We start from the raw sequence: 16,170 nt of genomic DNA on the forward strand, positions 1-16,170 counted from the left end.
ATGATGTTAGAAAAGATTCTACATTCTGTGATTACAAATGCATTTTTATACTTTATCCTAACTTAGGACATGTCTTCAAAAAGATTGCACACTTTTCGATTATTATAACATAACTCTGTTGCCTTACAGTCATGCCAAGCATATAAAATTTTGAAATTCATTCATCAAATGAACAACTGGAAAGGCTGCAGAAAGCTTTCCCTCTGCAGAGTAACCTCAAGATATTTATTCAGTCACAGCCAGTTAAGCAACCATCTTTGCAAACAAATCCCAGAAATACAGGTTTTTCAACCTGCGGCCCAGAATTGAAGTTGTATTCACATTGGGGAGCGATATAGAGAAATATGAGCACCCAAGACTTATCTTTTAATGTTTGTAAGGTCTTTTCAATATAAGATACAGAACGGTGGTTAAAGGCTACATGGCCTGCTTAAGGGTCAAAACCTGTTTTAAAAAAAAAATAAAAAAATCTTTGAGAGTATCTCATGAGAAGAATGCAGAGATACAATGTAAAACAATGTAGGGGAGATGATCCTCTTCACTTTTATCCAACATTTTCCTAAATCAGTTCATATAACTAGATCATTAAGATTCACTTGCGAATTTATGTGCTATTTATACTAAGTCCTATGACAATAGTATCTTTAGCCCTTTACAAGCAGTGTATATTTGCCCTAATAGAGACTGAAACAGAATCCTTGGGTTGCACAGTGGAAAAAGAAAATCTCTAATATCAATGTGACCTCCTAAAATGTAATTACACTTATGAGATTATATATAAAGTGAGAACCCCCCTTAATCTTGTAGGCAATAAGGAATACTTTATGTGTCAGCTTTCTGGGCTTAAAATTATCAATACATTTAAAAATGGCTCCCTGCCAGAAGCTTGGTTGGAGGGGGATAGCCAACCACAGCCCTGCAGTCACACAAGCAAAAAAAAAAAAAAAGTTCCAGTTTCTTATCAGGTCCACCTAGCTGTTGATGTGTTCTTATCCTAATCCTACAGTGCAGTGCGCTAAAGGGAGGCAGCAAGTTGAAACAGATAAGTCAGACTAGTATAGTTTTTGGAGTAATTTTCACTAAAAGCCCGAAACACATCTTTTTAAAGCACACACCTTGATATTTAAAAAGGTATAATGTACTGGCACATTTTTCTTTTTTTGCACAATATGCGCCCTTTAACAAACACTAAAGAAAGCATAACAAAATCTTGGTTAATCTCTCAATTCCTCAGTGGAAAGCCAGAAAGCTTAACAATGATCAATAATAAAAATGATCAATAAAAACTAAATAACACTTGTGTACCTTGTTCTGCCAATTTTATCCTTTGGACAGCTGTTTTATACCCCAAAATGTGTTCCTTACATCAACACGATCATCATTTATTTATATAGCGCAAACTGGTTATACGGGTATAGGACCCCTTATCCAGAATGCATGGAACCAAGGGTATTCCGGATAAGGGGTCTTTCCGTAATTTGGATCTCCATACCTTAAGTCTACTAACAAATCAATAAAACATTCATTAAACCCAACAGGATTGTTTAGCATCCAGTAAGGATTATGTATATGTTAGTTGGGATAAAGTACAAGGTACTGTTTTATTATTACAGAGAAAAAGGAAATCAGTTTTAAAATTCTGAATTGTTGGATTAAAAATGGAGTCTATGGGAGACAGGCTTTCCGTAATTTGGAGCTTTCTGGATAACGTGTTTCCAGATAAGGGATCCCATATCTGTATAGTACTTTACAAAATACATGTCAAGCAGTCAAATCAACAGGACAAATAAGAGCACAATTGAAAAATTCAGTGTCTTGTGGTTTTGGTGTTAATCAAAATCATTGACAGTCACCAGTTTAAAGAATATTGCATAAAAATCAGATAAAAGATGTCATTAAATCCATTGTATGACATTCTAATAAGAGAATATTTAAACTATTGCAAATGTTGATCACACTAAAGTGTAAGTTCCTGTTACTATCTGTATGTCTGACCAAACTCTGCTCACCTACTAACTCAATGCCTGTACAATTTTTTTAAAATAGTTTATTCTTAAGAAATGTACACGGAGGGGCACATTTACTAACCCACGAACAGGCCGAATGTGTCCGATTGCGTTTTTTTCGTAATGATCGGTAATTTAGCGATTTTTGCGTATTTTTTGCGATTTTTTCGGCGTCTTTACGATTTTTGCGTAAAAACGCGAGTTTTTCATAGCCATTACGAAAGTTGGGCAAAGTCGCGATTTTTTCGTAGCGTTAAAACTTGCGCGAAACGTTGCGCCTTTTAAGTTTTAACGCTACGAAAAAGGCGCGACTTTGCGCGCAAGTGTTAACGCTACGAAAAAAATCGCGACTTTGCGCAACTTTCGTAATGGCTACGAAAAACTCGCGTTTTTTTGCAAAAATCGTAAAGACGCCGAAAAAATCGTAAAAAATACGAAAAAGTCGCAAAATGTTCGTTTCCAATCGGAATTTTTCCAATTCGGATTCGAAATCGTGTCTTAGTAAATCAGCCCCAGAGTATTATTATTGGGTATAAAAAAAGGAAGCTGGATTGAAAACTGTCACACAACAAATCAGTAGTATAGCATACAATACCGGAATAAGTGCAGCTCTGCAAATACAACCAGGAGATAAAAAAAACCCAAGACATGTCATAGTGCGTCAAGTCTTTTCTAAGCCTGATAAATTATTAGAATTGGGTGCCCATGTGATCTACCAGTAGACCTTGCAGCCCATGGCACTTGAGGAATGTTCTAAGCCAGCATTTTTCATCCAGTGACCAAGTGCCTTAACACAACTATGCAACCTCTCATTTAAAACCTCTCATTTATTTTAACCTGTCAGGCTGCCAGATTTGGGCACTTCCCTGCACAATATACCTGCATAATGTCGGCCTTAGCTTGTGCCCAGTAATCACATCACAACACCCTTCTAATTACTTTCCAATATTCAGAAATTTAAAGCAATACCTTACGAAATGGACATTGCTCACTTAAAAACAAAATGATCTGTATCTGTATATGTAATGCAACCAATTTACATTTTCTATGACAATGTTACAATTGAGATTATAGATCATCATATAATTTAAATAACATTGGATTGTACATCATTCTGGCAGGCCTGGATTAAGCTGTTACCACTGAAAGCTGCAATATCATACCATGTCCTTTAAATGAATATGATTTTTCCCTGGCTAAGTAATTCATCCAAGCATCTGCACTGATTTATGAACATGTTGCAAGAGATGTCACTGGCAATGAAAGTGATCTGTGCAGGCAGCTATATTGCCTTAAAAAACAATTTAAACCAGGGCTACCATTTTTAGACCGATGGCACACAGGGGGCTCATTTATACTGGGCAGTACCCTGTGGCAACCAATCAACTTTTAACTTTTATTGTTCTACCTGCAGATGTCTAAAAATAATTCATTGCCGTTTGGTTGCTAGGAGTTACTGCTCAGGTTTAGATTTTCCCAGTGTTATAAATAAGCCCCACAAAGTTTTATCCAGCTTTTCAGCTCCAAAAAATCGTAATGCCACCTCCTACTGATTTGCTATATTATGTTCCCAGCACAGGTATGGGATCTGTTATCCAGAATACTCAGGACTTCGGGTTTTCCAGTAATTTTGATCTCCCTACCTTAAGCCCACTAAAATCATTTACACATTAATAAACCCAATAGGATTGTTTTGCCACCAGTAAGGGTTAATTATATCTTAGTTGGGATTAAGTGCAAGGTTTTATTATTACAGAGAAAAAAATCTAAATTATTAGATTAAAATACAGGCTATGGTAGATGGCCTTCCCATAATTCGAAGATTTCTATATAATGGGTTTCCAGATTACAGATCCCATGCTTGTACTTGTGAGCTGCTCAATTTAAATTTACACTGTGAGAGTATATAAGACAATGTTGTACTCACCACTAATTACGCACACAGTTAAAGTAATAAAACAAAAACTCTCATTGTTTTGAAATGTATTTCTTACACATTTTTAAAAAATTGTATTTATGTTGCAAACCACAAATTTACTTTTATTTTATCAAAGCAGTTGCTGATTTTCAGATTCTTTGAGCACCAAAACAATAAGTTTCTGACCTGTAACAGGTTGCCCCTTCAAGCTGGGCCTGTGTTTGGGGTAAGGATTCACTGAGCAGTTCAGTCGCCTGTGATAGATCACTGCTATCGACTAACAGCGCCAAAATGGCTTTCAATATGAATCACTGGTGGAAAGTCCTTTGCATCGCTTCGGTTTCAGAATACAGAAGTGGTGCAAAGGGCTTTTCACCAGCGACTCTATTCTACAGAGTTGGACTCCACCAGTTCACTGTAAGGCAGATCACGTACACCGATACTACCATCCCTTGGAGTGGTCGACCAATGTAAATCACATCAACAGCAGGGGCTCTCAAAACCCCAGGCCCATGTCTATAGAACTAAAGGCCTCTCTTGCATTGGCAAAACACAAGTGTTTTCTAGAGTTCTCCATCAGAAAGACAATGAAGAATGGGGTACATAACAGGATTGCAAGGAGAAAGCCACTACTATCCACACAGAACATTCTTGCCCATCTACAGTTTCATATAAAATGTGGTTTAGTAAGAAGGCTTTTGGAAAATTTTCTGTAGATAGAACAATCCCAAAACAGAATTTTCTAGCTTGAATGACAAGTGTTATGTTTGGCAAAAAGACCTTATCCACAAAACATGGTGGTGGCAGTATAATGATTAAGCCTACTTTTTCACCAGGTATTTCCTGGAGGAAAACATTAGGGTATCGGTCTGTGAACTAATGCTCCAGAGAAAGTTGGTCATGAAGCAAGACAATGACCCCACACACACAAGTCAATCTACCAGAGAAAGGTTAAAGCAGATGAAAATGATTGTTTGGGAAGAGCCAAGTCCTTTAATCCTAAAAAAAAAAAAAATGGAAGGACAGCACACAAAGAAGCCCACCAACATCCCCAAGTTAGATGGGCTAAAATAGCTCACAGACAATTTGCAGGACTTTTTGACAGCTGCCAGAAATGTTTAGTTGCGGTTATTGCTGCCCATGGGGGCACACTAGTTACTGAGAGCAAAGGATTCCATACTTTTGCCACACACAAATATATAACCCAGGATCATTATCCTAAATAAATAGACATTTGTTATTCAGGTTTTTATTAGGACTTATTTATGGAGAAATAATTAAAAATGTTCACAAACCCTAGTTGTGGACTAAGGAATGTTATCAAATGTTGGCCAGCTATGGCTGCCTTAGCTCACAGAACTCTTAGAACTCACTGCAGCAAGGCACTATTCAGGATGCCTACCCTCTGGGGGAGTAACATAGACTCAATTTCCCAAAAAGGGGGGGGAAACAAGAAGAATGGCAAGCAACTCCTTAACAAAATCCTGTGCACTCAGAAAGTTAAGGGAAAACAGAAAAAATATATAAATAATATACTTGTTTATATAAAGTAATAAATTATTTATATATTTATATAAAGTAAAATGTATATAAAGTAATTTGTATCATCCAAGTGCTGTTTCCAAGCATTCTCCAACACATCAGTTGCCAACCATATTGGCAGAGCCTCTACCCTTCAACTGGAACCAAAAGTAGATGCAATACTAGTGCAAGTATTTGGGGGTGATTACTTTCCCAGAACCCCAAGGTGCAGCCAACTATATAACTGACATGTCAGGTGATTTGTATTTTGGGCATATTATTATTGCCACCTGGATGCAGTACTACAAATTGCACTGCAGAGTTATAATGAAGGCAGTGAAAGTAGAGGAAGTACTCCCTTAAACGGACCACAACTGGAGGGGCTATTGACATGCTTTGGGCGCTGATAAAAAAAGATTAATGGTTTGGTATTATTTTTAAATAACATAATATCAGGCATAAACATAAATAATAAAAACAAATCCATCAAAGGTTATCCCAGGCGAGCCTGCCCAATCTGCGGCCTTTCAGCTATTAGTAAACCACAGGTCCCATGACATTCTGCCAGGGCACACTGGTAGCCGCACAGCTGAAAGGCAGCAGGTTTGGCATCTCACACAAAGGAAGGCTGTTCTGAAAGGGGTACTCACCCGTTGCAAACGTGATTCTGTGCTCCCAGAGCTTGAAAAAGAGGTCCAGATGATGAGAAACATGAGGAAAGTGGCCAGCACGAGCAGGCTCCGCAGGAGAAAGCCAGGCTTCAGCCTCATAATTCTAAAGAGAGAGGAAGAGGAGGGAGAGAAGATGAGCAGAACAGCTCACCGTCTTCTTTTTAGGACAGAGCTGAATCCAGTACAATGTAACTGGCTGGCATATAGCACATACACCGTACAGACACCCCTGCACTGCTCAGTATAACCAGCCTATGTACAGCACGCACATGGGGTGCACCTTAGCACTGCAGGGCACACAGTCTAACTGTATGTAAATATACACCTAGCAGCCTTTATTGTGCCGCACACACTGCCATTCACGCTTCTATCCAAACAGCCACGCTCACACCTTCAGGAACCTCTACACCTCACGCACAGTAATAAAGTTCAGCTCCAGCACTCCCTCTCCCTGCTGGCTAACACCTCCAAAGCCCTGTACCAAGCCCCTCCTCTGTACATGCCACAAGCACAGGTGTAATGTGCCTCTGCTCACAAGTCTCAGTTCCTTATTCCCCCTCCCTAATGCTTTCCTCTCTGGCTCTTTCCTTCCTTAGCCGCTGCTGCCCCCTGCTTCACCCCACCTCTCTCTCACACAAAACTTTTTTTTCTGTTGTCGTTATGAGGTGTGACTGGCTGCAGTCATTTCTGGCACCTCTGTTACTGCCCCCACAACGTAGCAACCAACAGTGCCAGCAAACCTGTTACCTGTCACCCAGTATGTACAGCTCATTGCGAATATCAGTGGCCCCAGGTAGTGAAGGCATACATGGCAGATCTCAAACCAGCAGTGAAATATAGCAATATCATCTCCAGTAAGATACTATCACTCTGTAAATGTCCAAATGATTTAAATAAAATGAGTGGCCCCAACTATGTGCAATTTACAATTGCCATCACACAGCAGATCTTGCTGCTATGAGCACACTGCTATGTCAGTTCTGTGGCCCCTGCAATGTGCAGATGGCTTTGGCTAGCACACCCCAAACAGCAGCCAGCTGCACAAGACCACTAGTCCCTGTGCATAATCTGATATGGCTACTGGACCCCAGATTATTGGTCACACCACAAGTGATGTGATATGAGAGCAGAGATGTGTGGCAGAGCTACCTGCAGATTGCTATGCGCTCCCCAGGTTATGTGTAAATTCGCCTGAATAGCAGAGCTCAGATCAATGCCCCCAGCCACCCCCACCAACCAACAAGCCCCCACACACACATAACTGACAATTTAATATAGCGATCAGATCCCACATCAGTGACATCGGCTATGTGCAAATGAGACAGGACTCCCCTACCATTGACCTCCTCTATCAAAGCTCAGATCAGTGGCCCCATCCCATCAGAACCGAGAAATGGCTAGAACACCCCCATATCCCAGGCACCCCAAATATCAGACCTCAGATGAAGGAGGGAGCCCGAGATGAAAGTAATGTGATCAGCGCCAGGCGAGCAGAAGGATAGGAACAGCGGCGGCCACGAAACAAAAGTGCTGCACACAAACAGGCATAGACCCTGCTTCTTTGAAAGCTGCCAGCTAACTGAGTAAGGGTAGCGGCCAGTTCCTATCCTCCGGTAGGACCTTGATGACATCACGATCACGTGATCATGATGTCTGTACCAGGTGACCGCCCGTTCTAGGAGCCGCAATCAGCTAGCGGGAGGTTCAAATGGAGTGGGGGGGAAAGGGAGGGAATGTGGATTGGCGCAGTTTGTAGGAAGATGAAGTTTGGCTATTAGTGCTGGAGTATAAATAATAATAATAGTTGTTGCTGAGGCATACTTTGTCAAACCTTTATACACGGAAATGCTCTCTGCCAGTTGACTCTGGAGAATCCACCTTACCACACTGATGAAAGCGTAGTATTGTGCCACAGGACTCGTTGATGGGGTAGTTAGACAGTGCTAGTTGATGCTCAGGGGCCGGCATCGACTGGGATTCAATATGGGCACTAGCAGTTTAAGTATACCGAAGCCCAAACAGCCCAACAGGTAGTGATTGTCTATGGCATCTTACAGCAGCCTCTGTGATGCTGGGGGATGGTTTACATGGTGCCTGCTAATGGTTTGGGAGATACACTTGCACAGGGCTGCCATTAGAAACTTTGGGGCCCAGTACATGTTATTTATCTGCCCCCCCCCCCATGGACACCAGTGCACAGTGTCAATGTTTTTCCCTGCACCCCTTTGTGTGCTCTGCACAAATGATCATGTAGCAGGTAGGTTTTACAGAACAAAAGGTTGGACTTGATAGGTGATCTAACTCTAACTAATAAAATACAAAGTCATCAATCATCTTGAAAGCACAAGTGTAACTATAGAGGAAACAGACCCTGCAACTGGGTAGGTCCTCTGGGACTGATAAGCAGATTTCTAAGCATGATATAAGCATGTTCATGGAAAAAACTTTTGTTCCAGATTTTAGGGGCCCAGTGTTTTTGCTATGGCACTCTGTAACTAGGCATTCTACTGCTGCTCATGTAGGTAGATCATTTAAATAGTTATTAATTTTTAATTATTGTGCTAATAATTCAGTCATTTTGTTGGTGATTATTGGCATTTGCCCTAAATTAAAATCCTACCTGCCCCTGTCACAGAGCTCTGCCTTGTCATTGTTTGATAAGGAAGTTATGTAAGTTTTTGCAGAAATTACATAAATTGCATAGGTTTAAGGGCCCAATGATGTTGCTATGGGGCCTCATAACTAGTCATACCACTGCTGAAATGTTCATGTAGATGCTGTTGAGCAGAAAGCACTGCACAATTTGTTGCTAGAGGGAAGAAAACCTTGTACCACTTGATGCTTGGAGGTTGCAATCTGCTGTTCGACACTGGGAGAGCACATTATGCTTGGGCAGATGCAAGGTGCCACTTAAAGGAGAAGGAAAGGTAAAACCTAAGTAAGCTTTATCAGAAAGGTCTATGGAAATACAGCCATAAGCACTTACAGAAATGCTGCACAGAGTTCTCTGTCAAAAGATTTCTTGTTTGTTTTCCTGTGCCAGAGACACACAGCTCTCTCCTCTCCCCCCTCTCCTGCTCCCCCCTCCCTCAAGAATGCTAAGAACTCCCACCCCCCACCTTAGGAATGTGTGATCTGAGCCAATCAGCAGGAAACTTCCTCATAGTCTTACAAACTGCGCATGTAGTCTTGGTCTTGGTGCAGGAGCAAGGCATTATGGGAACTTTACAGAGCTCAGCATTTTTTTCCCTATGAGGCTTCTGATCATCTGAACGGGAGAAATATGGGGAGACTTAAGGGCACTATTGAGAGTAGTGAAGGTATGCCTGCAACTTGAGATTAACTCTTTATTAGCCTTTCCTTCTCCTTTAATGTTGAGGAGATGCACTGTGCGATTTGAGGCTGTGGGAGGGAGGCACCAAATATTTATCTACCTGGTGGATACAAATACTATTGTAGGTGCCTTGAAGGTCAAGCTTGGAGAAGATACCCACCTTTAAGCCTATCAAAGAGTTCAAACTTTAGTGGCAATGGGTAACGGTTCTTGGGGGTAATATTTTTCAAGCCACAGTAGTCATTGCAATGTCTCAAGTCTCCATACAGTATTTTTTACCACAAGATGGAACAGTGCCTGAAATAAGATTGGGTAGTCATAGGATCTATGGGGTAAAATTACATTGGAACTTTTCTGCTCCAAAACTTCAGCAAAGGAACTATACCAGCGTGCTAACAGTTCAGAAGTGAAGGAAATTGAGGTTACAGAGACTCATATTAGCAGAAAAGGAATGCAATTAAAGAGACAAAAGTAACTTTAGGCAGAGATTTCACCAGACAACCAATCAATGGAGGGATTATGCCACTGTTGCCAGAGTAATCCTAGAAGTATTATTGTTCAGAATGTAGAGAACCATCTTGGAGATGGAGTGAATAAGTAGCAAAAGTCTGGGAATTATCAGTCTAACTTAAATGGCAAGGGCAGGGAGAAATGTTTTCTTAGGAATGAGTAGGGATCCATTCAGCTCCACAAAAGCCAGATTTATGAAGATTCCTGCAGCTCCAGAATCAAGTAAGACTTGACAGGAATAGATCTTTGAGAAAAAAAGTAGTAGAACTTCTCCAGCAGAATCCTGCATTGAAATCCGTTTTTCAAAAACAAACTGATTTTTTAATATTTAATTTTAAAATTTCACATGGGGCTAGCCATATTCTTCATTTCTGAGGGTGCCACAACCATGTGACCTGTGCTCTGATAAACTTTGGTCACACTTTACTGCTGAGCTGCAAGTTGGAGTGATACAATGGGAAGGGAGCAAGATAGCAGCTCCCAGTAGTAATCTGAATAGCACTCAATATTAAGAAATCCAAATCTGGCTTGGGACTCCTCCAGTTAGAGTAGAGCTGGCTATTTCTGAAAGCTCAGATTCAGGCACAATGCACTGAGATGGCGCCTACACACTAATATTACAACTAAAAAAAAATACATCTGTTGGTTGAAGAATAACATTTTAAATGGTAGAGTGAATTATTTGCTATGTAAACAGTGTATTTGGAACTTTTGTATCAATTACAGCATGTATCAATTGTAACTAAAAAGTCGCAGATCACCAATAAAAATTGGGCATATGCTGTAGGTTCTGCTTTGGCAAGGACACTTAATGAGTGGATCTTTACCTAATTTGGCCAATTTTCGGCCACCTAAAAATGACAGTAGAGGGTTAAAAACACTTGTGTGCATGATCTGTCTAAATTTACTCTTATTCCTATTTAACTTAAGATGATATGTAAGTGAGAATATTGTCATATACCAGACAAATGGTCGTAAGACTGATCGTTCTGAATATAGAATGATATATCATTATTAACACAAGGACTTCTATTGTGTTAATATGCATAGTTGTGCATTTTGGCACTGAAATCAGCTCTAATGTTCTGCACCCAGGCCAATGCAGTGGCTCTGGGTGCAAGAACAGAGAAATGATAATGCCAGCATGGGGATGATTCTCGCTCTGTATTTATCCGCAGGCCAAGAATCAGCCCTGTCTGGCATTAGCCTGAAACTAGACATTTCTGTAAGGAAAAAAAACCTGAGAAGCACAAGGACGATCCAATTCTTCAACGACTTCCTATTTTTCTTAGCATATTCTAATTTCTCTGCCACACCTTAACTTGAGCAGTAGTGTAATCAGGATGTAAACCAGGAGATAACTAGGTACACGTGGCTACTAGAAATCATTCTGCCTGTTTCTGCTCCACCCACTAAGCTAAAAGGACATACCCTTTAGATTACAAAGTCTTGTTGTGTTGCATTCCTGTGACAAAAGCTTTACTCTCATACGTAAAACAGGGGTGTGTGTGATGAATAAGCATTCACCTTTATGTTCATAACATTCAGTAAAATGTATGTTAATTTGAACAACTCAAAGCTTTATGTTTCTATTGTGCAATCTAATATGAGTATGATCTGTAACCATTTACAAATTAAAACAAAACTTGGGCAGGTGATAACCAACATCAAATAAACATTGTTATTTCTGACTGAAACAAATGTAATGTCAGTGATAATAGCATAGATTCAGACTTTTGTGTGTGGAACAATGTGACTACTTCCTGTTCTGTCAAAACCACAGCAGTGTCATGCTTTTATATCAGGAAAGAAAGTAAGATTATTATCTCCAGACTCTCATAGTTATCATTGGTAACACTTCTGCTATAAAGTGAACATTAGAATAGGAGAGATAGAAATTTGTGCAGAGCAAATAAGTCCTATAAAAAATATTTCTGAATAATAAACATGTTAAAGAACAGAAGCCTCTTTAAATCAGACTGGTCGGGCTTAACAGGACTGATTGCATTCCTAAGATTGTGACTACTTTAGCTTTTTGCAGTTTGTAAATGGCCTGTGCATTCTAATCAGACATCTTTTGTTATATTTAAAATAGTAAATACGCCCTGTTAATTATATGTAAACAAGACATTATCTCATTATCAGTGAGAACCTATGGAAGATAACATGGCTGCCACTGCTACAAGCCTTTTACATTTTTAAACCAGTCTATCAGCTACTGTCTAACTACTACTAAAATCTGATACACAACTATAAATTACAGGTGTAGGATACATTAAGTTGATGGCCCATGTAGCTAATTAGTCGCCAGTGATAGATCTCTGGTACCAGGGGTGACTAACTGCTCCAAAATGCCTTTCCACCAGCAACAATAGGAGTCACCGGTGAAAATGCCTATGCATCACTTTGGCTTCCTGATGTCTTACAAAGTTGCCTGCAGGTGGAAACTTCCTATGACTTTGGAAAGCCAAAGCAATGCATAGGCCTTTCCACAGTTGACCCATATTGTTGCCGGTGGAAAGGCATTTTGGAAGAGTTAGTCGCCCCTGGTACCAGAGATCTATCACTCCGTGGGTCTTCAGCCACTTTTCTCCAGCTACTTGTGGCAGCTACAAAATGCCATAAAATACCGTGCCATAGATAATACTGAGAAATGTCTAAAACACACGTTGAGACAATAATGAGTATTGTCTATTTTGTAGTCGTGACAAATACCTGGCTACAAGCAGCTCCATGTGTCTTTGCCCTTACTTAGAATGCTTGGAACCCAGGGATCAGTTTTAATCAACAGCAGTAAAACATTTGAATCGCATAACCGCCGGATAAACCATCTCCTTTGGTCACACAATTCAAATGTTTTACCAGCAGTGACTCACAGTGAGACCAATGAAAAGGTATCTTGGGATGTTTTGTTGCCCATGCTGGAGGAGATGTAGTGTGAACAGAATATCCTGAGTTCTGTCATACAATAATGACAGTACACAAGAAGGTAATCTTGAGATAAAAATAGTACGATCCCGAAGTCCTAACCAAAAATGATGCTGCTGTTTTCGCATGCATGGCCTGACAGTTCTTTTCTATGAATGATTATATCTGCAAGATATCAGACTTCATTGATTCATTGTTCCAAACATATAAAGTTTGGTTTGATGACTATTTGTCTGGTATACGACAATATCTTCCTACAGCAAACAACTGAGCCATGTTGTGTGTCATTAGTGAATTGCCAATTGCTGACTCAGCCAGTTAGAGCAGGTGAAATCTGTCAGCAGCGCTCAGCATGAAAGTGTTGTTTGCAGCCAGGAAAAATTGCTAACTTCAGAAGCCCTCAAATAAATTGTTACATCTATATATATATATATATATATATATATATATATATATAAAACTGTAAGAAAAATGTATAAGCTATTTATAAAACAGATTCATGAAACATCCAGTGCAATTTAGTTGGATTATTTTAAAGGAGACATATAGGATAAAAAAACAATCTCTAATCTTGTAGGCAATTAGGAATAATATATGGGTGCTGGTTTCCCTTTGGGTTAAAAATTAATACTATCTGTAAAAATTGCCCCTTTATTGGAGCTCCCTATAGATCCTCTAAGGTCCTTGTCTTGTTTCAGATTAGGGGTGGACGTGTCCTAATGGTCCCTACCAGAAGCAGAGTAGGAGGGGAATAACCAATCACAGCCCTTCTGTCACACAAGCAACACCAGGCTTCAGTTTCCTTTCAGGTCAGCCTAGCAGCTGATTGTGGTGTGTGCCGCTGCCCCCCTGCACATCCTGGGAAAGGAGACAGCAGGAAGTGGAACAGATGGGTGGATCTAGAGTTTTTGGAGAAATTTCAATAAATTAACACAAAATAGTATTTTTTAAAGCACATTCCTTCTATAATTAGATGAGTACAATTCATTGACACAATGTTGTTCTTCACACAATATGTCCCCTTTAAACTAGTTAAAGGAATACTGTCATGGGACAACAGGGTTTTTTTTAAAACGCATCAGTTAATAGTTTATCCAGCAGAATCCTGCATTGACATCCGCTTTTCAAAAACGCAAATAGATTTTTTAATATTTAATTTTAAAATCTCCCATGGGGCTAGCCATATTCTTCATTTCCCAGGGTGCCACCGCCATGTGACCTGTGCTCTGATAAACTTCAGTCACACTTTACTGCTGAACTGCAAGTTGAAGTGATATCACCCCCCTCTCAGCAGCCGATCAGCAGAACAATGGGAAGGCAGCAAGATAGCAGCTCCCAGTAGATATCAGAATAGCACTCGATAGTAAGTAATCCAAGTCCGGCTTAGAAATCCTCCAGTTACATTGAGTAGGAGAAATAATAAGTTATCTGAAAGCAGTTCTAATGTGTAGCGCTGGCTCCTTCTGAGAGCTCAGACTCAATGCACTGAGATGGCTGCCTACACACCAATATTACAGCTAAAAAAAAAAAAAAATTATATGGTAGAGGGAATTATTTGCTATGTAAACAGTGTCATTTAGAAATAAAAAGTACAGCATAAAAATCATGACAGAATCCCTTTAAGTAAATTTAAGTATAATCAAGGCTTTGGAAGGTTCCACGATGGTTGATATTAGGATGTCTATAATTGAGATCTGTGAAGTGATACACAGTGGAGCTCATTTATTACACTGGGCAAATTTGCACCTGGACAGTAATCCATAGCAACAAATCAGTGGTGGGTTACTGCCCAGATACAAATTTGCCCAATGTTTATAAATGAAACCCCAGTTTACATTTAAACCACAACCCTGGCACCTTAATGGAAATGATGCAGCACTAAGACTTTTGACTTGTTCATACATCAAAATGAAAATAACATTTACAAAGGTAACAGGACACTAAAGAAACGAAAATCCTCATCTTGCTGGATCAACATGGTTTCCTATGTTTCAAATACCCGATCAAACACATCCATTTAGTACTTTTTTGACTGGACCACACCCCTGGATATGTTTATAGACTTTATAGCAGGGGAGTTCGCACATCTCCAATTGCAGGGCGTTGCCTCTTGGGAGATGGCATCCCTAATATACGGCAAAACCTAAATTTGGAATAACTGAATCTACAATCCCGTCACTGGATTGCCTGGGCATGGTCTTTGATAGAAAAGTGAATAAAATAGAAAGAACACACTCAATTATAATTTTCAAGATGAGTATAACATCTACTATATGAAATAAAATGATCTGCTTTTCTGAATTGAGCGAATCTGAGGGGGAGCCTCCTGCTATCTTGCTTCTCTAGAGTGTAGGCTCTGATGGGGCCAAATGACTTCAGGGATAAGCATGCAGTGAATCAATATAGTACTAAACATGTTAGCTTATTAGTATACCCAGCACCATATTACCAGTGTACCAGCAAAAATACCTGATGATTTAGCAAAATCATTTACAAAATGTAGCCAACAATGGATAACTGCAAAAGCACCAAGTGAAATTCAGGGCCCATACGCAATCCATAGGCCCTACATATATAAGTATAATAGTAGTCATCAGTGACCCCCTTCATTGTAGTTAAAAAGGCTTCCCCAATAACGATTTACATTTTCAGCCACTCACTCTAGGCTTACTGGGAAAGTTCTGTCACCTCTGTACCTTCCTATATAAGTAATCCGGCACTCTGGGGCAGACTTACTAAAACTATAATTTCTCATTTATTTTTTTTAATTTTTAAAATGACTGAACTCATTTCCTCGAATGTCTGACATTTACTAAAAAAATCTGATATGAAAAGTATGTTCAACCACAACTGTGACTTTTTTGAATTATTGCTGGGAAAAGGCTAACCAAAAATTGTCTCACCAAAACCTCTGATTTATCAAATTGTCACACAAAAAATAGCGTCAAAAATCTGAAACCTCTAACGTTTCGAGGCAAAAGAAGGATCTTCAAGGAAAGGGAAGGGACCTCTGCCATTGACTCTCAGTAAGATTTATTTGGCAAATTGTCTGATTTGGATTTTTAGCCATTTTGATGCATAGTAAATCTCGAAGACATTTAGCACTAAAAATCCACCCAAAAATCTGATGGTTAGTAAATGGGCCCCTCTGTGTCCAGATAGCTGTTATATACAGTAGTTTGGTCCACATCGCTATCCATACTTGAGAATGAATTTAGTTAAATCAGTTTGATTCAAAATGGATTCTTCTGAACTGATATAATTCAGGTTGTTCCACGGGGG

General features: G+C 39.7%; 1 protein-coding gene across 3 annotated transcripts in view; it reads right to left on the reverse strand.

The window, feature by feature from the left end:
• Positions 1-7,778, reverse strand: part of galnt7 (polypeptide N-acetylgalactosaminyltransferase 7) — a 70,982-nt gene extending 63,204 nt beyond the window's left edge. Inside the window, exons 1-2 of one of the 3 annotated variants that reach the window (XM_012958738.3) lie at positions 7,554-7,778; positions 6,096-6,219 (exon numbers count right to left, since the gene is read on the reverse strand). In XM_012958738.3, coding sequence (XP_012814192.2) covers positions 6,096-6,219; positions 7,554-7,747 — 318 coding nt within the window. In that variant the 5' untranslated portion in view covers positions 7,748-7,778. 3 annotated transcript variants of the gene reach the window in all.
• Positions 7,779-16,170: the final 8,392 nt, after the last annotated feature.

Source organism: Xenopus tropicalis, chromosome 1, assembly GCF_000004195.4.
Source record: "Xenopus tropicalis strain Nigerian chromosome 1, UCB_Xtro_10.0, whole genome shotgun sequence".
Taxonomy (NCBI): Eukaryota; Metazoa; Chordata; class Amphibia; order Anura; family Pipidae; genus Xenopus; species Xenopus tropicalis.